The sequence below is a fragment of the Antedon mediterranea genome, chromosome 2 (assembly GCF_964355755.1).
Source record: "Antedon mediterranea chromosome 2, ecAntMedi1.1, whole genome shotgun sequence".
Lineage (NCBI taxonomy): Eukaryota > Metazoa > Echinodermata > Crinoidea > Comatulida > Antedonidae > Antedon > Antedon mediterranea.
Window position 1 is genome coordinate 39,467,309 of NC_092671.1, and position 25,373 is coordinate 39,492,681.

Genomic DNA, 25,373 nt, shown 5'->3' on the forward strand with positions numbered 1-25,373 from the left:
GGGGGAGGGGGACAATACATCTTTAATGTTCCAAAAACGGTACGAAACATGCGCAGAGATATCCGCAAAAAGGATATCGGCATCATGCAATGCAACCGGACGAAACCAACAACAAAAACAAAATCAGCAGAGCAGCAGCAGAGACGAACGTCGATGGAATGAATTTAGAATCGTTTTTTAAAGACAATGGCTATTGTCCAAATAAATATTCCAAAGATATAAGTGAAATCCAAACATTTGCTTCTACGCATTATGCACAAAAGAATAAGATTGTTTTAGTTACTGTAAGTTAGTTTTACCGATTCTAAGCTAGGCCTAGGCTAGTATTAGGGGCCACATAATACAAGCAGTACACATGGTGAACGGGTGGCGAGGGGTAACGGCCTGGTTGCTGATAGTGTTGTTACCAAGAGAGACCTGATGGGCCTAGCCAAAAAAATTTGTTGTGTCTAATGTCACGTCCGGCTATATTAAACTGAATAGCAATTCTGTTTATTTAAAACTCCTGGTCAATGTCAAAATATAATTATATTAATGGTTTGCTAATTATATTGTTATTGCAAAGAAAATGTTTACACTCTTCGTCTCTATCTAGTCTACAAAAATGTAATGATGATTGACAATCTCAAAATAAGGTATAATTTATTTAATTTATTCTCTCTAGGGCCCATACCTAACTAAGCAATAACTCAAGTTCTTTGTTTATTATGTCAAAATATTTTAAATTTCTCAACAGTCTGGAGGAACAGCAATTCCATTGGAAAGTCAAGCTGTTCGGTATATTGAGAACTTTAGTAGTGGGCACCGTGGCGCTGCATCTGCCGAGTATCCTTGTATTAGTAGTACACAGATACTTTAATTCAATTCATTTTCCACATACTACAACTACTACAACCAAGGAAATGGAGGATACATAAGATCTGTGCAGAGCATAGATCTGTAATAAGCTACTGTAATAAATGGTTCCAGAACGATTCGGCCCTTAGACGATTCGGCCCATTACTGTAATAAACAATCTTAGAAAATAAGGCAATAATAAACATAAAAGCAGTGAATAAATAAGTAAATAAATAAATAAGTAAATAAATAAATAAGGCAGTATACCATAATACAATTTCCATATATATTGTATGATATACTTGCTGTACTCAGCAAGTTTGGTGGAGTCATCACAGTTTAAATTTCTTCCAACCAACATTCTTACATCGTATTCCAAAAGTCATCTTTAAAATAAGACACCGCAGATTGGGTGCTGCCGGCCAATTTAATCGTCACACAGAAAACGCAGCAAGCAGATTTCTGCTCGGGAACCCAAACATGGATTATCAGGTGCACAAAACAAAACATACGTCAAGGTCCTTCTTGAGGATAACAGCTTAGGAAATATATCTGAACTTGCTTGTGTCATGGAGGACCGCAAAACTTCTAGCTATGCTGATGTCTGATTGATGAAGATGGTCGACTGCGGTCGATATATGATGACATCCTATCCAACCACAATTGTCAGAAATTTTGTTTTAAATTACAGGTTATTCTAAGGAGGTTAACAACTTCATATTTAAAGATTATTCCTCTCAACAACATATTTAAAGCTCTGTCCACACTATCAAACTAGTTTGAAGAAAAAAAGTTTGATGTGCCCAAATACGGTAGTGATATGACATCATCATGCCCATATGGGCACATTACATTTTTTTTTTCATTCATAAAGTTTAATAGTGTGGACAGAGCTTTAGATACATTCTATCAGAAGGCTATGGGGTTATATTTTTTAAGTTAAATAGTTTTAAAGTTAACAACTTTATACCATCAGATTTTATATTATCAAAAGATTATTCCTCAACAAAATTTATCAGATATTTTTTATCAGAAGGCTATGGCGTCATATTCTTATACCGACAGGGATCTCTGAGACCCTATAGTAGACACTTTAAAGTAGGAAATGTTTTGGATCTGTTAACAATTAGTAAAGAATGCAGAAATGGCTCTACTGTACAAGGTAAGACAAATGTTGATATAGGCAACAAAGTAAAATAGTACCAATATTATCTGTCTCACAAAAATAAGGTTTATCGCAAATAGCGTGCATGACGCATGGTGGGAAGGATTTGGAAGCAAATGTCATGACGTGTTCGTACATGATTTGTTGTTTGTACGTACTCGCCGTGACGTTTTCTCCGAAACCCTTCTTATCATGCATTGCGCAATGACGTTCCTCGCGAAATTAACCTATTTGCAATAAACATTATGGTTGCTATCATTTCATAAGTGGGCACTCCTGACAAATGATTTGAAAATATTGATTTTATGTTTCAGTTGATTCGACTAAGATGCCTGATCTGGCCACCATTGTTCAGGCCTACCACACATCAAAGGACGCAGGGAGGCTGCTAGAAGTTAGCTATCATAGTCTTGTTGATTACATTGCCTTGTTGAAAGCATCTAGCGAAGCAGTGCATGTACTGGGTTCATCCGCTATGTTCTACCTTGCAGCTGCGGTGTCAGATTTCTACATTCCACTAACTCATATGGTAAGAAAATGAAATATGGTTTAACATATTTTATTTTTAGTTTGTGAATATTAATAAATGTATGGAATAAATGTGAGAGTGTTTGTAAACGTGAAAATGTCATAGCAGTTTTTGATATTAAAAAGATACAGTGGGTGCCTAGTGTACAGCAGTGTATGGTTCAATAGAACAGTACAGTGGCTGATCCAGGATTTTGAAATAGGGATGGGAGGTGCATTAAAATGGTGAAATGAAGGGCTGAGCTTAATTGGATGTCCTATCTTTTGCATTACAATTTGAGGGAAAATTTGCGAAAATCCCCTGAGACAATGCTGCATATAGTAATATACTGTAGGTAGGATTGCTAATTTCAACTACCTGTATGCAGTCACGTTCAAATTATTTGGGGATTTTTTTATCTAATTTTTCAAAGTTTTTTTGAATAATAAATAATTAGATTATGAAATAAAAAATAAATGCAAATTAAAATGTAGTAAGTTGCTATCCTGTTACTTTTGAAAAAAATCCCAAAATGATTAAATTTAATTCGTTTTGTGGTTTAGATGCTAAGCTTGACCTCAATTATAAGATCCTGCAATGCACAGACTAAGGCGGCATCCTCTCAATATGTTCTTGTTTTAAGTTATTAACACGATTCAATGACCAAATCCTGAGCCGTCTACATCCCCTCAATAATATTCTTGTTAAGGACGTTATCTCGTGAGTTTATATACATCATACTGTTCTTAGAAAAAGATAAACATTTGGCTGTGAGTCTTATGAGTAAACAGATTTAGACTAATTCTTTTTTTTTTAATTTGATTTTCATAATTATGTGTTTAAATGTATCCTGTTTATTTCTTGTATGTACTTGTATTTGTCAAACTGACAATTTTTACCATGAAATTGCGATTTCTTTTTTCCAATAAATCGCAATTTGATAGAAAAGAGACATTTTAATGCCAATTCCTTCCAGACTTACATTGATTTCTTCACAATTTTATGCACTGAATAAGGACCCTGAAATTTTAAAAAAATGTGACAAAAAAATGTGCCCATGTATGGACATGATGATGTCATATCACTACCATATTTAAGCTTATCAATACCATATTTGGGCATATCACACATTTTTGTAAAACTAGCTTTGATAATAATATTTTGATTGATGGTCTACCCATGGAGTAACTCCATGGTCTACCCTATATAAGGGTATGTTCAGACTCACGGAGTTACGGTGGAGTTATCTACGCAAGGCGTACGGTAATCCGTGGCGTTAAAAGCCAAGGTGTTCAGACAACGATCAACATTCCAATGCCTTGCGTTTAAAACACTCTGATCAGGTCAAAGCAGATAGAACTATATGTATACATTCATGACAATGCATGAAAGTTTACATCCTTTACATTGTTTTTTTTATTTTTATTTATATAATGTTTACTTTCAAATATACTGATTTGTTCTTACTACTTGTAGAATTGCATTTTAATTCAAAATAATTTAAAACGTAATTATTACATGGACAATTATCTGATTAATTGATTTAATTTATGAAAATATCATATTACTGACGCCAACTTTACTGTTCTTTAAAATCTGAACCTGAAAATACATTTGACATAGCTATTTCGCTGTCGTATCATGCTAATCGTGGTCATGTATTTTCATTGGTTAAGGTTAAAATCACTGATGCATCACTGGATTAGCGTTATGAAATCTACCCTCTCCCGCTAGAGTTATTAACACCACTGGCGCGGATTAACAGCTTCCTAACGCTAATCCGTGGCATGGTTCAGACACAAAAATATGTACGCCGCTTACATAACTCCACCGTAACTCTGTGAGTCTGAACATACCCTTAGTTAGAATACTGGACATGCAAGTGACCCTATTAATTTATAATTAATGGTCAGCTAATGATAAGTATAAGCTTAACACAATTTAAGGCCATGGTCATTCTATAGTAGGTTTTTAGAGGACATGACCCAATTAATTGAGGATTAGGTGTCCTCTGCCCCAACCCCAGCTTATACTCATTACTCAGTAGAGTAGTAATGATCAACAGTCTGTTGTCAGAGGAAATTCAATTTTCTCCGCTCTTCTCGTAGGTTTACCTCTTAAGATCACCATAAGGCTTATTTCCTGATCTGTCAATATTGTCCTATTGTTGTTTAAACTCAAGCACCTTTCATTAGTAATACCAGTCATTCACACTACCTTATGATAACCAGATGTATCATTAAAAACACATCTTTTATTTATTAATATTAGTTACTTAGCTTATACAATTTATAAAATTCCCAGATTTATATACTTTAGTTGTATAAAACCTTGTTTAAAGCCTTGTCTACACTATCAAACTTTATGTGACAAAAAAATGTGATTTGCCCATATAATAATAATAATAATAATAATTTATTTGGAAAACGCTTTTTGAACAGCGGCACACATAATAATGGTGCATCCTTAAAACAATTAAACATACAATATAAAAATATATGAGTATAAAAATAAAGATAGACTAGATTAAAACAGATAATACTCAGATAAAACGGAAGTTCGATAAAACCAAATTAAAAATAAACTGTAATACTAAAACCAATTAAATGCAACCCACATACATAAGCTTGGACACTAAATTAGCATATCAATTAGTATATGAACAAAGGAATATACAGTACTTAGAATCTATGTTAAGATATACACATTCTTGATACACAGTGTCTACCAGCAAAAATAATAAGGAACAATAGGAACCCAAATTAGGGACATCAATAAACAGGAAAGCATAGATTAAATTATTTCAGCTGTGGTGAATTATTTGATGACTGTAAACAGAATTGATATAAAAAAAAAAGAAAAAGAACATAGAACAAAGAAGTAAGATAACTAAACCAACTTACATACAATAAAAAATATAAAAAATCATTCGATAATGTTAGACTTTATACGTTGTCTAAAGGCCCATGCTTTCTTAAGATATGATTTGCAGAATTTATCAAGAATGTCATGGGCTTTGTTTACCATTAATCGACATTGTTGGAATGAGAACAGAACAATCACCACCAAGTATAATCATTAAGATAACCTCTGAATTATTTAACTGGAGACGGTGAATTCCATAGATCTGAAAGACCAGAATCATTAAGGTTTTGTTCCAAGCATTCAAATTCTGAAATTCGCACTTGTAGTACTTTACAATTTAACATAAAATGATATAAATCTTCAGGTTCATCCTTACATAACATACAATTACCAGTATTATTCATATCCCATTTACTTAATCTACTTTCAAGTTGAAGAGTATTTGACCTTGCCTTAAATTTCAATTGAGCACCATGAAAATCAGTTTTAACAGTAAGATAATTTTCTAACTTAAATTTAACATAAAGTGATAATGATAGTTTGGTACAGCTTTTATTAAACCAATCCAATTCATACATTTGACGATTAACACACTTAAAAGATTTAAACCATGCTGAATCTATAGGTATGTTATTTGAAAATACATGATTAAATCCAGTATTATTCAGAATACTTTTAATTGAGTTTAACCATCGCCATTTTATTAGGTGATCATTTAGAAAAAAATGATCACCTATTGTTATTGTATGAAATCTTTATTATTATTATTATTATTATTTTTTTTCTTTTTATTGTTTCTGTACACTATTTTGTGTAACAATTATCTCAAAAAGTTTAAAGACCCCTTCCCTGCAATTTTGGACGTTTTTTGGAAAATAATACATATATATCACTTTAAAAACATTAAACCATGTCATTCCTTGTCTTAAATGTACGTTTTATGGTAAATTATGATAAAAAGTGAGAAACAATGCACTACCTAAGTAGCTCGCGGCGATCGACCTCTCGTGGACGGTCTTAGGCCTAGCCTAGCTAGGCTTAGTTTTGTAGGCCTAGCTGGTAAACATCGGTAACGTACGAACATCGTACGCGAGCTATATACCTAGCCTGACGTTGTATAGTTGCTGCATTAATTGTCTTTCTATTTTTGCAAGACTCCGTTGATACAAATTGGGGAAAACCCGGTATTTTCGCTGAAAAGTTAGGAGTCTTCCATTTGTTTTGGCCTCACGATCGATCGAAAAGTGGGCGAATTACAGGTGAAAAACAAAAATATCAATCCGCGCGCAATGCATTTTGGGATTTATAGCGAGCCGCTATAATTATTAGAATCGACTTATTTTTCACATTTTTAACCGTTTAAAGACGAAAAAAGTTATCGCAATAGGACCATATAGTATTATTTTTACATTAAATATAGTTTGTGATCTTAAATTAGATCTAAAAAACGTAGGGAATGGGGCTTTAATGTCAATGATTACCAAAATTTCAGAATATCTTTCAAATAATATAACTTAATCCTAATCAGCTTTCCAGCGTGATCACTCATCCGTGACGTCATTTATACGCCATTTTGTGAAATCACATTATCAATCATATCTCCATAACTCATTATGACATATTAATGAAATTCACTACAGGTAAACTTCAGGTCAAGGGTAAAAATATTATCAAATAAAAAGTTGCGCATTTCAAGGTCATGCACGTGAAATCGCGCATTAAAAATTTAAAACGCGCAAAATTAGGTTTTGATCAATTTAGAGCATGAATTAGGCCATTTGCGCGTTTCAAAAAATTACTGCGCAAAAATGCGTTTTTGTGCGCACGTTTCTTAAAATGCGTAAAAAAATAAAATTTGATGTATAAATCACATTCTACTCACAATCCTTAGTACATTCACCAATTTTGAGTCCATTCCGACTTAAAATAACGCTATACGAGCACGTTAAAAATGACAAAATGCGCACACTAATTGTACAAAAGTGCTAAAAATGGTAAAAAATAAGGACTTTTTAAAATGAATATAACTCTTCAGAATGGCAGATGACCCCCAATTTTTTTAACTTATTATGGAAGCCAATAAGTTGTAGATACAAATGTATATACACATTAGACGTACAAAATGGTATGACGTCATCAAATGGCCACTTGAATTTAAAAATTAGGAATTTTTATCTTTTTGTGTGGGTTATCACATTCAATAGAGCGCATCTCCGTTATTTGAGCCCGATTTTCGCACAACTTTTAGTATGTGCTTACTCAATTAATTATTCTTCTAATGAGTTGTCAACATTTTTATTTTGATGACGTCATCACGCGTAAAAACTTGAATAACCTAGGTCGTGTAATTTCAGCTACACCATACATTTGAATATCTTATAGCTCTTCAGAATTAAAGGTGACCTTGAAGATTATAACTTATTATGAAAGCTGATGAAATGTAGATATGAATTCATATAAAATTAAGCCTATCGGATGTTGTGATGTTATCATATGGCCAGTTGAAGTTAAAAAGTAGTTTTTAAATTTCTTTAGTCAAAGTTATACAAATTTCAAAGACCGCGCATTGCGCTTCTACGTGTCAAATTTTCTTCCAATCCTTATATTTATTTGTTCAATTCATTATCTTTCGAAATCGTCATCTTCGAGTTTATTTTGAAAATTCCATCATACCAAAAAATTAGAACACGATATGAGTCCCGTAATTTCACCTATGCTACACTGTATATAGATATACAGTATATACTGTACATATTGTATGACACATAATAGGTAGAGCTCAGCACTATAAGTGTATATGCATCATGTCATAGGATGGCGTACATCAACTTTTAACGATCGTATGTTAACGTACATGCATGTTTAACAAATGTTAATTTTATTAAAATGATAAAAATGATCACCTATAATTCGTCAAAGTGACGAATTAAATTCTAGTATTAACATTATTGTCATGCAAGGTAAATAATGCATGCAACAGCAGCTTTGGCCAACGATGGGCTTCTAAGTTGATAAGCCTGTCAAAATATTTAATTTTTATTTCATTATGGGTATTTTCAATGCTATCCCATCCTAAGTCACCCAACAGAGCCAATGATGGCGTGTTCCTCGGTGCTTTTAGTAGTGTTTTAGCCATTTGTAGCTGAATGTTTTCGATTTTTTTGTAATCACTGGCACAATAAGCTGATATTGCACAAGTGAAGGTAGTGCTATAGTTTTCCACAAGATATTACCAAAATAAATCCTATTAAAATCTTCTTGCTCATTAATAATGGACTTGATATATCCAATTATATAATAACTACATCATTAACATGTATACTTTCGGAGAAGTTTCTTGAAATATTCACTCCCAAGTATTTGTAACAATCTACTTCTTTGATGAAGTGGTTTACAAGAGGCCATTGTTTAGTTTTATTAGTACGTTTACCAACAACCACAACATTTGATTTGTCATAATTAAAGTTAAGTTTCCATTTTTTGGAGAAAATTCCAGCGATAGATAACATTTTCTCCAGATCATTTTCATCTTTAGCAATCAAGACAACGTCGTCAGCCCAAAAAAGACAGCTAATTTTTGTGCCTAAAGTATGACATCCGACATTTTCATTATATAACATTTTGGAGAGTTCATTTATAAAAATACAGAATAAGGTCGGTGATAATACGCAGCCTTGCTTAACCCCTTCATCGACATCAAAATAATCAGTTACAATATCACCAAACTTAACATTACATTTGACATTTGTATAAAGTTTATCAATAATTTTCCAGACTTTACCACGGATACCAGTATTCCATGCTATTGACAAAAGGCCATTACGCCAAACCGTGTCAAAAGCCTTACGGAAATCCAGGAAGGCTAAGTATGTTAACTTATTTTCCGCATTTCGCATAGCCAATATGCTTTTAAGTGTAAATATGTGGTCCTCACATCTATGATTTTTCCTAAAGCCTCCCTAGATTTCCGTAAGAATACTATTACTCTCAAGAAATTCTGAGATACGATCACAAATAATACGATTGAAAATTTTAGCAACACATAATGATAATGTGATACCTCTATAGTTATTTAAATCGTTCTTGCTACCTTTTTTATGGATAGGTATAATGATCCCTTTATTCCACACTCGGTGGGAATATTCTCTGATTTAACAAAATAGTTAAAAAGATATGTAAGTGACCTAATAAGGCAGTCACCTCCGTTCTTTAACAATTCGTTAGTGATGCCATCAACACCAGGTGCTTTATTGTTTTTAGAACGAAGTATTGAACTTTTAACATCTTCAAATGAAATTCTTATATCATCCAGTACTTTTTGTGGATCATCATTAACATAATTTATATAATTTTCCCTAACATCAGAAACATGACTATTGATAACTATATCATTATAAGTATTGACACCAGTTTGATTACCCAAGTTACTCCAATAAATTTTAATCAAGTTAGCCATAACCTGTTTGTCTGAGGTAACTTGTGTAGAGTCGGGAATTTTTAGGTTAGAAGGAACAATTACCTTCTTAGGACCCCTTAATTCGTTCCAAAAGTCTTTAGAACTCTGACCACCTGCTTTCGCTATGGCAACACTTTTGTCAACTTTCAATTGCATCATTTTATTTTTTATTAAATTTTTCGCTTGAGTTTTTTTCATTTTATAATCCTTCCATAAAGCATCCCCCTTATCAAGATCTGTCCTATTATGTTTAGACCATGCACGATGCTCCTTACAAGCACGTTTACGTTCTTGAATGGCAGTGTCTATTGTCTTATTCCACCATTGTTTACTTTTGATTTTAACATCCTTAAAGCCAATTGTATTATTAGTAACTGAAAAAAGAGTATCTTTCCATTTTTCCCAACCATAATTTATATCACTAATATCCTCAAGGTTATTATTAAACCAAATGTTGTCAAATTTATCAATAATTGAATTTTTGTAAGCAGACCAGTCTTGATCGCTTTTAATATTCCAAACTTGTCGTTTATTATCATTCGAATTTTTTACATTAGTATTATATTCAAATTTAAGATAGGCTAGTAGCACATTATGGTCACTACCCATGTGGTAGTTTCTTTCCTCATCAATGACCATTTAATGTATAAATTTATCGACACTACACGAGGAAAGCACATAATCAATGCAGCTTGAGTGTGGGTGTCTAAACCAAGTTATCTTTCCAAAACATTTTTGTGAGCAGTTTAGAATATTTAGCCCTGTGTCAATACTAAAATTTATCAAACGCTCTCCATTAGAATTAATTATGGGATCACCATTACTTACATTATTACCTATTCTGCCATTAAAATCGCCTACAATTAAGATAAGTGGGTCACAATTTTCAACTTCATTTTCAATTTGAATTATTTCAGAGAGTAGTTGGTTATATAGTTCATCAGCAAGGTCAGGATTAGACCCCTCTACTGGAAAATATACCACAGCAATATTAAGCAATTTATCACAAATTTTAACACGAATCCAACATCTCTCAATGTCATCACAAAACGAATCATAAAGATTATCATCTAAAACAGTTACTTTATCTGAGACAAGTAGGCCAATACCCCCTCACCCTTTTCCTACTCTATTTTTACCATACCATTTAAAACCATTTATCCTTATAGACTCATTTGATTTAAGAAAAGTTTCGGCAATACCAAATATGTCAATTTTACAATTAATTAAAAAATTCTTAATTTCATATAATTTGTTTTTGATTCTGTTAACATTATTGAATGCAATATTTATGCCAATGTTAGAGTTAGTATTAGTGTTAATATTTTTACGGTTACCACGTCTAATCCGTTTTTGTTTAGCATTAGTATGCCACCTGTTGTTGTTGGATGTGTCGATGTAGTCTTTGATATTGCCGGCATAATCATATATAGACATGATGATGTCACTACCATATTTGGGCCATGCTTTTTTGTCAAACTAGTTTGATAGTGTAGACAGAGCTTTACACAGTAAGTCAAATTTAAAAAATTGCTCTAAAGAACTAATTCACTGTTTTGTTGAATACGGTTGCTATTTTTAAATTCCTGTTGACAATCTTTTCTTTAAATTGTGTTTTTTCAGGTAAATATTTATTTCCGATAACTTTTTTGGTAAAAGGTAAAAAACCGATATTGTGTGACATTAAAGTGTTAATTTAACCAAAAAATTGTTTAGAAATTATTTTTTTAAGGGGAAAATATTAAATATTAACTAGCAAAAACATTTTAATATAATTTAGAAAAAAGTACTATCTAATTTCCTGTAGAAACTAACATAGGGCCTACAGGCTGTTGGAAAAATACTATTAATAGACAGTTCTAAAAAAGTGTACGATGGTTGAAGACTATCATGACACACACGTGTACTATGCATGCAATATTGCTGCTTATGCAGTTGGTTTAATATTCACATGTATATCACATGGTTGCTAGCGTACACTGATTATGTATGCCAGATTGACTTTTAGATTGGTTTAAATATGAGGCATCTTCGTTTTAAGCTCATATTTGAATCAATAAATTTCTTTTATTTCGGAAATATTTCATCAATATACAAACAGAAAAGGAAAAAAAGAAAATCTGCAAACTCTAAGCTTAAATATATAGAATACTTCTCCATCTACAATACATAAGTTATGGAGCATATGTTTGCAAACACAAGCAACAAGAATATTATCTATCGATAGATTTTCGCATATGCATATACTTTTCTAAAGCTGTGTATACACTATCAAACTAGTTTGACAAAAAAAGTGTGATGTGCCCAAATATGGTAGTGATATGTCCAAATATAATAGTGATATAACATCCATATTTGGGCATATCAAATTTTGTTGTCACATAAAGTTTGATAGTGTGGACAGAGCTTTAGACGTGTAGATGAGTACAAGTAAAACAGCATTTCTTTTCCTATCTTTTCAGCAAAAACACAAGATACAGTCATCCACAGGGCCGCTTGAACTGGCCTTACATCAGGTGCCCAAGTTTCTAAGAGCTCTGGTCACTAAATGGTCACCTCAAGCTTTTGTAGTTACTTTCAAACTAGAAACGGACGAAGCTATATTAATGGACAAAGCGCTTGGCGCTCTTACCAAATATGGTCATCAACTCGTGATTGCAAACATTTTACACGAAAGACGATACAGAGTTGTCGTGGTGACAAAAGAAGAACAAAAAGAACTTTTACTTAGTGACGATGAACAAAAAGAAAAGAAAGATATTGAACAGAAACTAATCAGAGATATATGTATACGACATACGCATTATTATAAGGGAACTGAGGTGTAAACCACAGGACTACTGTGAATACTACTGCACTGTACAGTATACGACATATTTTGCTACACTGAAATATTGTTTGTTTGTTTGTTTTATTGGTTTTCCACACACAAATAAATACAATCACATGTTAAATAATATAGTATTCGATAACTGAAATAACAAAATTAGGATAAGGTGGTGTGTGGATGGAGGCCAAAATAAGTTTGTTAAACAAACTTTAAGGCATGGCCACCAGTTAAAATTAAAATTAAAAAAAGTTTAAATGGTGGTGGTTGAAAAATATAGCAGATAACATACGTCACAGGCAGTCTGATTTAACAAAGAGTTTAAAGAATTAAAGAGACACTGCATCATTGAAACAAACAAAAAATGTTATGCTTAGTTCTGTTACGGTTTGTTTGTTGTATGATGGCAGTGTGTCCTGAAGTGACTCCAAGCAGTAGAAAAACAAATATTGGAATTAAAAATAAATAATAAGAATATAAGTCAGCACAGGCGCAAAAAACTGGAAAACTACATGATTATGAGGATCCATAAATATTATTATTATTTATTGTCAAAGGGTTCATTTTAGGGTACATGGTTGCATATTAATTTATGTTTTTAATGGGATTCAAATTCACATTTATTCAGCAATATATATTTACATTGTTACATACAATATTGCAGGGATCTTACAGAGAAAGTTTATGTTTTAAATTTTCAGTTATCAGTTTTTTTATTTAAATGAAGATATTTAAGCAGCACAGCACTAAGATTTAAGGAAACACAATGCAATATTTGCTTAGATTATTTCGAAAACTGACTTAGGCCTAAGCAAAGTAATTGACTTAATACAATGTTAAGATAAATCTGACAACCTGGTATTTCACTTATTAGCTATTATTGAATTTTCAACTTCTTTTGTTTTGTTTTGGGGAGTTGAATATATGAGTCAGTGCCATTAAAATTAAACCTTTTTGGGGTTTTTTTAAAACTATTTTTTATCTTAACATAAATTTAATCAAATTGTAATAAATTGAGATTAGTTCCTCTTAATAGTATATTTAACATTATAGTTATCTATATCTGTCCTCTTAGGACTTCTTTTAACAAGACAAATTTCACAGTGTTTTTGTAACGATTGGCAATTGGTTGTAATTGGGGTGATTAACAAAATGATATTTGTGTAAGACACAATTTAGTTTATTAATTAAAAATGAAACAATTAAATTTAGCACTATTTATCAGTACAGTAATTATTGTTTCTGTGTCAAATAAAATTACAGTATCTTTCTGAAATGAATGAGTGTTTTTAGATGAAATGTATTAGTTTGTGTTTGGCACACTCTGGGTAAGTCAATGAACAACTGTTTTTGACAAAAGAGACATGAACGTATTTTGACAAACAAGCAATTCCTGAACCATCGAGGTATACCTGAACTTGTTTTGAAAAACGAACAATATTTTGACAAATGATCGATGAATTACTTATTTCCCCATCAAACTTAATGAACCTACATTTAAATACTGTTTTTTATTTAATTTGGATTTATATAGCGCTTTTCCAAGTGACCAAAGCGCAACATATTAATTTTTCCCATGATTTTTCAAATAAAGGTATTTCGTTTAATTTGTCCCTTTCTCTACTCATAATATCTCTATGCTCTACTGACTTTGATCTTACTGCTGCTATTTCTTACAATAAGAGGGCGACATGCTACATTTAGTCCATTTTTTAATAAAAAAAAACTTCGCCCCCATCGTTGAGCTATAATAAAATTATAGAACACAAAATGATAACGTTACGAACAAACGAATGAAAAAAGGTACTTGTCTAGTCCATGGTCTAGCATACCAAATTGGAATTCACTTATGTTCGATTTTTCTACATCGTCGTGTCTGGCTTTGAGACTCATCGATATCTTTGCAAAAGTGTAAAATGCAAGTTTTTTATTCTAGCTATATTTTATGATTAGTGATAACAAAATGAAAAATAAATAAAACGATTAATAATAGAATAATAATTATATTAAAATTAGTATTCCGTAAAAAAACTGGGCGACAAAATGTGGTATTTGATGAATTCGCATATTAGTAGCCAATCAAATTGTTTATATAGAATGCTAATCTAAATATTACGTAACAGCATAAGCTCGAACCATTCACATGGTGGTGTTGTTTTATTTTTCTCTGACGTTAAAAAGATGGCGCGACATTTTTGGTATTAAAGGTGGTGTTAATGCCACGCTATTCCATTCTCTTATGGTCGTAACGCTAAAATACTAGAATATTGGCTCCTAAATAGGCTACAGACTCATGTGGGTTAAACACATATCTATTCTTTGTTACCATAAAATTACACCGCGTATCTCGTACGTGTTGATTGAATTGGGTAAGCGAGTCGGTGAGGTTGGATGTTAGTCTGGCTGGACTATTATGGATTATTTAGTCAATAATTTGTGAATTCAGACTGTCAATTTGTTAATATTTTTATTTTTTTGTAGGTATTGATTTCAACCGGATTGCAATTTACAAGCTTAGGCTATTATTTATTTATTCAAAATTCAAGAGGGTGACCGAGCAAGTGGAAGCTGATTTTGAGTGGCCCTGTTGTCGCATCTTGTTGATGATGAGTCTTATTGCAATTTTACTGGATTTGTTGTTTCCTCACATGGATTATTTCTGGGATATTATATATTTTTGTTCATCGTAGCTTTGGAGCATCAAACATAGTAAGAACTAACACCACATAATTAGGCTACTAACATGTCGTAAGATGGTCGCCAGCTTCGATAAACTTTATACTGTAAATTCCTGGGCCTTTTTCTGACTTTTCCCTTTATTATATTTTATGCAAATTAGTATTCACAACTTCTCATGTATTGATAAACAGCCTATTTCGCGTCATCCGAGTCATTAAAGAACATAACAATCCCACACCAAACTTTTTTGAATTAGAATAAAATCTTTAGTCAGCGGACATACAACCAGCTGTTTTTATTAGAACACAGCAGGATTTATTTTCGTTTTCATATTTTTAGCGCACTGTTTTATTTCACATTCTGTACCTGTCATTTGATCGTCATTTATTACGTATTTAAAGTCGTGTAACCGATACATTAGGACAAACAAATCAACACGGCGAATTTATTAAAAATTGTCACTTCAATAAATTATACATTTTGGAAATACGCCGTAGTCGTATTTTTGTAGTTTAATATCAAGCTCTGCTTTTGATTGATTGACACCGAAGTTTGATAAAAAAAAAAAACCTCTCACTTCAAATTTAGTTTTCATCGATCTCTAAACGAGTCTTTATTTTGACTTCATCTTTTTAACAAAGAAGTTTTCATCGATAACGTGATATTTGGGTTTTTTTTTCTACGATTTGTTTTTCATACTTCGATAGGCCTATACACATTTTCTTTGAATTGTTACCGATCTGTAATTTACGACAGGATTAATTTTTTCATCACTTCGATTTTCTTTTCATGATTTCTAGCTTCGAAATTAGTTTTCTATAATTTTACGACGACGAGATTTTTTCATCACTTCGATTTTTCATTATCATTTCTTCGATTGAGTTTTCCATAATTACGACAGGATTTGTTCATTACTTCGATTTTATTTTCATCATTTCTTTAAATGAGTTTTCCATAATTTTACGACAGGATTTTTTCATCACTTCGATTTTCTTTACATCATTTCTTCGAATGAGTTTTCTATAATTTTACGACAGGATTTGTTTATCACTTCGATGTTTTCATCATTTCTTCGAATGAGTTTTTTAAAATTTCACGACAGGATTTGTTCATCACTTCGATTTTTTCATTATCATTTCTTTGAATGAGTTTTTCCTAATTCTACGACAGGATTTTTTCACTACTTCGATTTTTTCATTATCATTTCTTTGAATGAGTTTTTCCTAATTCTACGACAGGATTTTTTCACTACTTCGATTTTGTTTTCATCATTTCTTCGAATGAGTTTTCCATAATTCTACGACTGGATTTTTTTTATTAATTCGTTTTTTTCTTTACGCATTTCTTCGAATGCGTTTTCCATAATTTTACAATTCGATTTTTTCATCACTTCCATTTTTTTAGGCTACGCATTTCGAAAGTGTTTTTCACAATTTTACGACAGGATTTTTTCATCACATTTCTTACGAATTTCAACGATGTGTTTGCGACAAGATTGTTTCATCTTAGCCGAACCGTTCCATCGATTTTGTTTTCATCAAAAGGGTCTACATACACCATGCCGCATCTTCGAACTGTTTTGGGTTTTTCGAACATTACCTGAAGTCCACTTTGGTATGTCGAATTATGCTCGGATGTGATTTGCATGGCTGACCCTCATGCTGCGGTGGTGGTGGTGCGTGTGCCACACACAGAGTGTAGTGTGCGGCTAGCCGAGAACTGAACGTCAGAAGGCTTACTACCTATCTATTATTAATATGCCTAGTAGGTAGGCCATAATAAGCCAATTATTAAGTATAATAAAATACAATACTTATGTATTTCTAAACATGACGTTCATTCAACTAACAAGGTAAATATTTGGGGCGAATTTCACCCTACTTTCTTAACCTCTCTCTAGCTAGCCTGACTGAGTTAGTTAGGCTATAATAAGGCTAGGCCTAAGCTAGGCCTTATTTTAGCCTAGCTAGGCCTAAAAAAGCCTTTAAGCCTGCGGTGGTGGTGGTTCAGTGAGTGAGTGTAGTAGTATCAACTAGGCCAGGCCTAACCCTGCTTGTGAAAGTGTGGTGGGTGCATCATTAGCGCCTACAGTAGACCTCATAATCTAGGCTAAATATAAATGTACTGTGTGTAGTGAAGGCCTAGTTAAATAGTAGGTTGGGTGACATCTTACTAAACTGTGGTGATAAAACCTGCAATCAATAAATGATGATGTACATTTTCTCATGTTTACAAATATTTTAATGTAATTTTCTGTTCGCAGGTTAAACATTCTGTCGTCTGCTACTAGACGAACTCGTATCATATGCAGCCAACTTAAAATGTCTTCAATGGCGTCGGAGGACGAAGTGATCTTGGAGAAAAAAGGTAGCAAAGGGATCATCACCCTCAACCGACCAAAGGCACTTAACGCCCTCAATCTATCCATGGTTCGTAAGATGTATCCCAAATTGAAGGTAATGAATGTCATATAATAATTAATTATATCATCATATTCCTATACTGTGCAGAACCTCTAATTGAAAGTAGGCCGCCGGCGGCAGCTCTATTATATATTATGTTGAAAGTGATTGTGTATTTTTTACCCACAAGCGATGTTTTAATACATTTAAAATATATGGATATCAAACTGGACTACTTTATCTTAACTGAACCGGTTTAACTGGGCTACTGTTAGTGTGCAAACTCCAGGCCATGTGTATCCCTGTGCTAAACATTTAACTCGTATCTACTGGATAATGATTATATTTTAGGAATGGGAAGAGGATCCCAAGTCTACAATGGTAATCATTAAAGGTGCTGGAGAAAAGGCATTTTGTGCTGGTGGTGATATCAAAGGTTTGCAACAAACAATTAAGTTAATGTAATTAATATTCAATTGTCAGGTTTTCTGTTTTTAATTGACCAGACAGGTTTGTTGTTTATGGTTCACTGTTCAATCATTTTGAAAACATTTTTGATTTTGTACCCAATACAACAGCAGCTAAATGGCCACAGAATAATTCAAGCCTTTTAACCTTCAGAAAATTGTTGTCGTCAGAGACAAGCATGTGTCATAATTAATATTATTAAAAGAAATTTCTTTTTTCTGGCAGCTGTGATAGATGCTGGTAGTAAAGGAGAGCCTAATGCAGGCTCTTTCTTTAGAGAAGAGTACATCTTAAACAATGCAATTGGCACATTACATATACCATACATTGCTCTTATAGACGGTATTACAATGGGAGGGGTGAGTATGTCAACTTGCATTATTCTATTGTCAACAAATTAGAGTTTACTAACTAGAAGTAGTTATAGATTGAATTTGTTTTTCTTTTAACTAACACGTTAACAAAAATGAATATATGTTATATGCTGTCTTGTGTTCAAACTTTATGTGACAAAAAAATGTTATGTGCCCATATATGGACATGCTGATGTCATTGGACTACCATATAATTAAGTGCATATCACTAACATATTTGGGCACATCACACTTTTTTGTCACATGATAGTGTAGATAGAGCCTAAGATCACTGCTTGTATTAAGTTCTGTCTACACTATCAAATTTTCTATTCAACTAACTCTCAAACAAAATGTGATGTGCCCATATAATATTTTGGGCACATTACAGTTTTTTGTCACATAGAGTTTGATAGTGTAGACGGAGGCTTAGATCACTGATTGTTTTACTTCTATATAATGTCTATTTTATTTTAGATTTAATATGATTTCTTTATTTGACTTTATGATAGGGTGTAGGACTGTCGGTACATGGTAGCTTCAGGGTGGCGACCGAACGCACGTTATTTGCTATGCCAGAGACAGGTATTGGTCTCTTTCCAGATGTTGGAGGTGGATACTTCATGCCCAGGCTGGGTGGGAGGCTAGGCATTTTTCTTTCTCTGACTGGAATGAGGTTAAAAGCACGAGATGTTTACAAAGCTGGAGTCGCAACACACTTTGTTGAATCAGAAAAGGTAAAGCTCTGTCTACACTATCAAACTAGTTTGACAAGAAAGTGTGATGTGTCCAAATATGGTGGTGGTATGACATCATCATGTCCATATATGGGCACATCACATTTTTTGTCACATAAAGTTTGATAGTGGTAGACAAGGAATATAGAAAAATTGAATAATAATTCACTTTTATTTCAATTAAGATTCAAAGTTGACAGATCCAACTACCATAATCATAAGACTCTTTGTAAAGTAAATTATAAATCTGTGCGAGTAAAAAAGGTTAGCCAGACCATTACTACTGACCAGTATTCAGACCACTACTACTGACCAGTATTCAGACCACTACTACTGACCAGTATTCAGACCACTACTACTGACCAGTATTCAGACCACCACTACTGACCAGTATTTAGACCACTACTACTGACCAGTATTCAGACCACTACTACTGACCAGTATTCAGACCACTACTACTGACCAGTATTCAGACCACTAATACTGACCAGTATTCAGACCACTAATACTGACCAGTATTCAGACCACTAATACTGACCAGTATTCAGACCACTAATACTGACCAGTATTCAGACCACTACTACTGACCAGTATTCAGATGACTACTACTGACCAGTATTCAGATGACTACTACTGACCAGTATTCAGACCACTACTACTGACCAGTATTCAGACCACTACTACTGACCAGTATTCAGACCACTACTACTGACCAGTATTCAGACCACTACTACTGACCAGTATTCAGACCACTACTACTGACCAGTATTCAGACCACTACTACTGACCAGTATTCAGACCACTACTACTGACCAGTATTCAGACCACTACTACTGACCAGTATTCAGACGACTACTACTGACCAGTATTCAGACAACTACTACTGACCAGTATTCAGACCACTAATACTGACCAGTATTCAGACCACTACTACTGACCAGTATTCAGACCACTAATACTGACCAGTATTCAGACCACTACTACTGACCAGTATTCAGACCACTACTACTGACCAGTATTCAGACCACTACTACTGACCAGTATTCAGACCACTACTACTGACCAGTATTCAGACGACTACTACTGACCAGTATTCAGACGACTACTACTGACCAGTATTCAGACCACTACTACTGACCAGTATTCAGACGACTACTACTGACCAGTATTCAGACGACTACTACTGACCAGTATTCAGACCACTACTACTGACCAGTATTCAGACCACTACTACTGACCAGTATTCAGACCACTACTACTGACCAGTATTCAGACCACTACTACTGACCAGTATTCAGACCACTACTACTGACCAGTATTCAGACCACTAATACTGACCAGTATTCAGACCACTACTACTGACCAGTATTCAGACCACTAATACTGACCAGTATTCAGACCACTACTACTGACCAGTATTCAGACCACTACTGTTGACCAGTATACAGACCACTATTAAGCTGCGGATCATTTCACTTCATTTGGCCAAAATTTGAATAGTTTTAGTGAAGAGTTGAATTAAATTAAACATGTTCTTTGTTTTTTTTTGTTAGATACCACAACTAGAAGAAGAATTGCTTGCGTTACATAATCCTGTTGAGAAAGACATAGCATCAGTATTAGACAGATACCATAAAGAGGTATGAATAAATATTATCAGTACTTTGAACTTTGACCTGTCACTAATAAATAAAACATGTATGTAAACAGTATAAAATATCAAGCCCTTTTATCTAAATCCTGTATCATAATGATAATATAATAGGAGAAATGATAACAACATTTATACTGGCAAGCCTTTTTAATCATGTCAGATCTGTACATTGTTATATCATTATACTGACCTTTAAATCAGCAGACTGTTTTCATATGCAGTCTAATACCATTTTATACCTCTTTGCAAAACCCTGGATTTTACACAAACCTTGTGTATACGTAGCATACCAAATTCTTTTGCAAGGTGATACAAAACTTTTATGATGTGCAAATGCTTGCATTGTGTTATATATGATGTGCAAATGCTTGCATTGTGTTATATATGATGTGCAAATGCTTGCATTGTGTTATATATGATGTGCAAATGCTTGCAGCATTGTCTTATATATGATGTGCAAATGCTTGCATTGTGTTATATATGATGTGCAAATGCTTGCATTGTGTTATATATGATGTGCAAATGCTTGCATTGTGTTATATATGATGTGCAAATGCTTGCATTGTGTTATATATGATGTGCAAATGCTTGCATTGTGTTATATATGATGTGCAAATTCTTGCATTGTGTTATATATGATGTGCAAATGCTTGCATTGTGTTATATATGATGTGCAAATGCTTGCATTGTGTTATATATGATATGCAAATGCTTGCATTGTGTTATATATGATATGCAAATGCTTGCATTGTGTTATATATGATGTGCAAATGCTTGCATTGTGTTATATATGATGTGCAAATGCTTGCATTGTGTTATATATGATGTGCAAATGCTTGCATTGTGTTATATATGATGTGCAAATGCTTGCATTGTGTTATATATGATGTGCAAATGCTTGCATTGTGTTATATATGATGTGCAAATGCTTGCATTGTGTTATATATGATAATGAACGAAATAAGTAGATAGCAAACAATTGGCAGAAAAGGATATTAAATATTTTGTTTGAAATTATTGCATCCACAGATGTGTGCAGTACACCATAGTTGTCTTGATCTGCTAGATGTGCAATTTGTCTCGATTTGATGATACAAAAATGATAAATTATAGACTTTGATAGAATTCTAGAACCTACTTTAGTATTAGCCTTATTTCAATTATTTTATAGTGTCAACTTGGCAGAGAAAAAGGATTCAGTTTAAAAGCAGACTTGGACAGAATAGACAAGCTGTTTGGTGGCAATACATTAGAACAAATATTTAAAGATCTGGAGAAAGATGGATCAGAATGGGCAGATAAACAACTACAGGTAAATACGTTTTTGTTTTATATAATTAGGCAAATTGTCAAGGATAACCATAAGCGAATTCATTCACTATCCTTCTTAAAAGTGGCAATCCTGTTCACAAGACAAACATATACACAGGATGCTATACATAAACAAAGTCTTATTACAAGTCTTTGTGAGTGGAGTTGTTATTTGTCATTAGGAAAAATCCTTACACTTGTGTTGCTAAACATATTTTACTTGCTTTCAATCAATCAGAGACAGTGTTTTATACAAATAACAAAAATGTCGTGTTCTATTGGATGCAGTGGAGCTCTGTGAAATACTGCTGTACAGTCAACCTTCCAACAAATTTATCCTTTTCACATTTTTAGAAAAAACGTTTTCTTTCATTTTAGAGTTTTAAATAATAATGTATTTTAAATGTTAAATTATTACTACAGATTTTAAAACATAAGTCTCCAACATCAATGAAAGTGACGCTGCGACAACTCATAGAGGGCGCTGATCTCAGTCTACAAGACTGCCTGATGATGGAGTACAGAATTGCAGAAGGGTGTTTAGTAAGTTGTTTCTCATAGCTCATATTGATAAGCTTCTTGAAGTGCTCACTACATTATACAAATACTAAATGTTTGCGTGGAATAATGAGAGAATGTAGTTTTGAAAGATGGACTGGTTGTCTATTCAACAATGCAAAATACAAAACATTCATTATTTGTTTTATAACACTGTATTCATTCATTCATTCATTCATTCCCGACAACTCGCAGTTCACTCAGCTGTAAATGAGTACCTAGTTTAAAATACTAGGGAGAAAAAAGGTGGCATGGAAAGGAACTGGCCACCCTACCACATAATGCAGAGGCTTAGTACAATGAGCTCCTAACAGCTCATTCCCCTACGTTCAGAATGAACACGGGACTCACCTCACCTATTCGTGCAAAACACAAATACATAATTGACCAATCAAATGGCAAGTGTTTAAAGCTCTGTCTACACTATCAAGACGTGTGATGTGCCCGAATATGGTAGTGATATGCCCAAATATGGTAGTGATATGCCCAAATATGATAGTGATATGACATCATGTCCATATATGGGCACATCACATTTTTTGTTCATAACGTTTGATAGAGTAGACAGAGCTTAACTGAAATTAATCAAATAGATCAAAAAGTTGTAATTTGAAATATGTTTTTATTTCAGCGTGGACATGATTTCTATGAGGGTGTAAGAGCTCTACTTGTCGACAAAGATAATAACCCAAAATGGAATCCAAAAACAATTGAAGAAGTAACAGATGAAATGGTTGAGTCACACTTCCGTCAATTGGACAATGATCTCATTTTGTAGGTTATGAATTTTTACTTCAATTGTCTCTTTTGCTGCTCTTCAAGTGTCATAAAATGAGGCCAATGAACAATTGAGATTATTTAATATCTTACGAGTAAATTTTCTTTCTTATATACAGTATAATAAAAAAGTACGACGTTTTGCAAACGCTCTGTACTTAATTTTGTATTGAATTTTAAAAAGAGAAGTACTCCTAGATTATTAATTGTGATCCAAATGAAATTATTATATTATAATTATCATTTCATTTTTTGCAAACACTTTCAAATATTCTATGGTATAGGAAAGATTTTAAAACGGTCAACTCTCCCAATACCGGACACCTTTGGGTTGCCCAAATATGTCTGACTCTCCGAAAATTTTAGTATTCAGAATGTGTTTTAAATTTTTTTAATGAATTTGAGACCTATTGGAATAAAAAATATGTCTGACTCTCCGAAAATTTTAGTATTCAGAATGTGTTTTAAATTTTTTAAATGAATTTGAGACCTATTGGACAGGTTTTGGGAATGTTTCCGGTTTTCAGAGAGTCTGGTATTGGGAGAGTTGACTGTAGTATTAAAAAAGAAATATTTTCGGTCATTCTTTTAAATGTACAATACAAATGTACAATACAAATATTCTGCCACTTGCAGATGGCCAGACGTTCTTGAGAGAAAGTTTGAACCATGAAGTTAGACACTAAGTCTACGCAATCATCCACACTACGTCATCATCCCAACTACGCCATCATCCCAACTACGCCATCATCCCAACTACGCCATCATCCCAACTTCGCCATCATCCCAACTTCGCCATCATCCAAACTATCTTATTGAAATAGGAACGCATCTTATCTTGTTTTCCAAAAGTAAAGTCTTCAAGCAACTCTTAAAGCCAAATATAGACATCAGTGTTTTTTATATAATAGTTTTTTTTCAAATTGTACCATTATGTTTAAAAGTATAAAATACAGTTATGATAGAGTATTTGCAGATGATTGGTATTACGATTTTTAGTGTTGTTTTATTGGAAAAATGAATTGATATATTTAAGTTTTTATTGTAAATTTAACAACGATGTGTTATTGCTCTTGCAATCCATATTGTTGGTAGCCAAATTATGTTTTGCACATTTATAGGAAAGGTGCTTTTATGCTGCAGTATTATTGTAAATTATATTCATACCTGATCCTTGATTGAAATGTATTGTATAAATAGATCTGTTCTTTTTTCGTTGAATAAAAATATACTGCATAAAATTACCTGCTAGAATTTTTTGTTTGGTTGTCTCGAATGTGTTATGTGCAGGTCACCTCAATATATATTTGTAAAAAGTTAATCCAAATTTCGACCTTTCTATTTTTCTATATAACTGGTTATGCATAACTTTTCGTATGTTAATGATATATTGACCAGTTATGTTAAAAATTAAAGGGTCGAAAATTGACTATTCAGATATTTTTTTGAAAAATGTGATAATATTGCTATATATGCATATATTGCGTTATCATCATCTTATAGAGTGTTTTTACCCAGTTATGTCGAAAAAGAAAAGGGTTGAAATTTGGTTATTTTTGGAAAAAAAATCCCTGTACTATAGTTTAGGGATTTTTTCGAAAAATGGGCGAAATATCCACTTTTTAAAATTAAATTATAATGCGATAATATTGCTATATATGCGCATATATTCCGTTATCATCATCTTATAGAGTGTGTTTATACCCAGTTATGTCGAAAAAGAAAAGGGTCGAAATTTGGTCATTTTTGAAAAAAATCTTTGTACTATACTGCCCC

The 25,373-nt window shown here is 33.0% G+C and overlaps 2 protein-coding genes across 2 annotated transcripts; both read left to right on the forward strand.

The window, feature by feature from the left end:
• Positions 1–137: 137 nt before the first annotated feature.
• On the forward strand, positions 138–13,899 carry LOC140041085 (phosphopantothenate--cysteine ligase-like). The gene is made up of 5 exons (XM_072087471.1): positions 138–284; positions 737–825; positions 1,857–1,999; positions 2,317–2,531; positions 12,294–13,899. The coding sequence occupies exons 1-5, from the start codon at positions 159–161 to the stop codon at positions 12,657–12,659; spliced, it is 939 nt and encodes a 312-aa protein (XP_071943572.1). The 5' UTR covers positions 138–158; the 3' UTR covers positions 12,660–13,899.
• Positions 13,900–17,001: 3,102 nt separating this feature from the next.
• LOC140039916 (3-hydroxyisobutyryl-CoA hydrolase, mitochondrial-like) lies at positions 17,002–24,841 on the forward strand. The gene is made up of 10 exons (XM_072085509.1): positions 17,002–17,189; positions 17,601–17,793; positions 18,091–18,175; positions 18,433–18,566; positions 19,073–19,297; positions 20,851–20,937; positions 22,123–22,263; positions 22,686–22,805; positions 23,452–23,594; positions 24,234–24,841. Exons 1-10 carry the CDS (start codon positions 17,167–17,169, stop codon positions 24,268–24,270), a joined length of 1,188 nt encoding a protein of 395 aa, XP_071941610.1. The 5' UTR covers positions 17,002–17,166; the 3' UTR covers positions 24,271–24,841.
• The last annotated feature ends 532 nt before the right edge of the window (positions 24,842–25,373 follow it).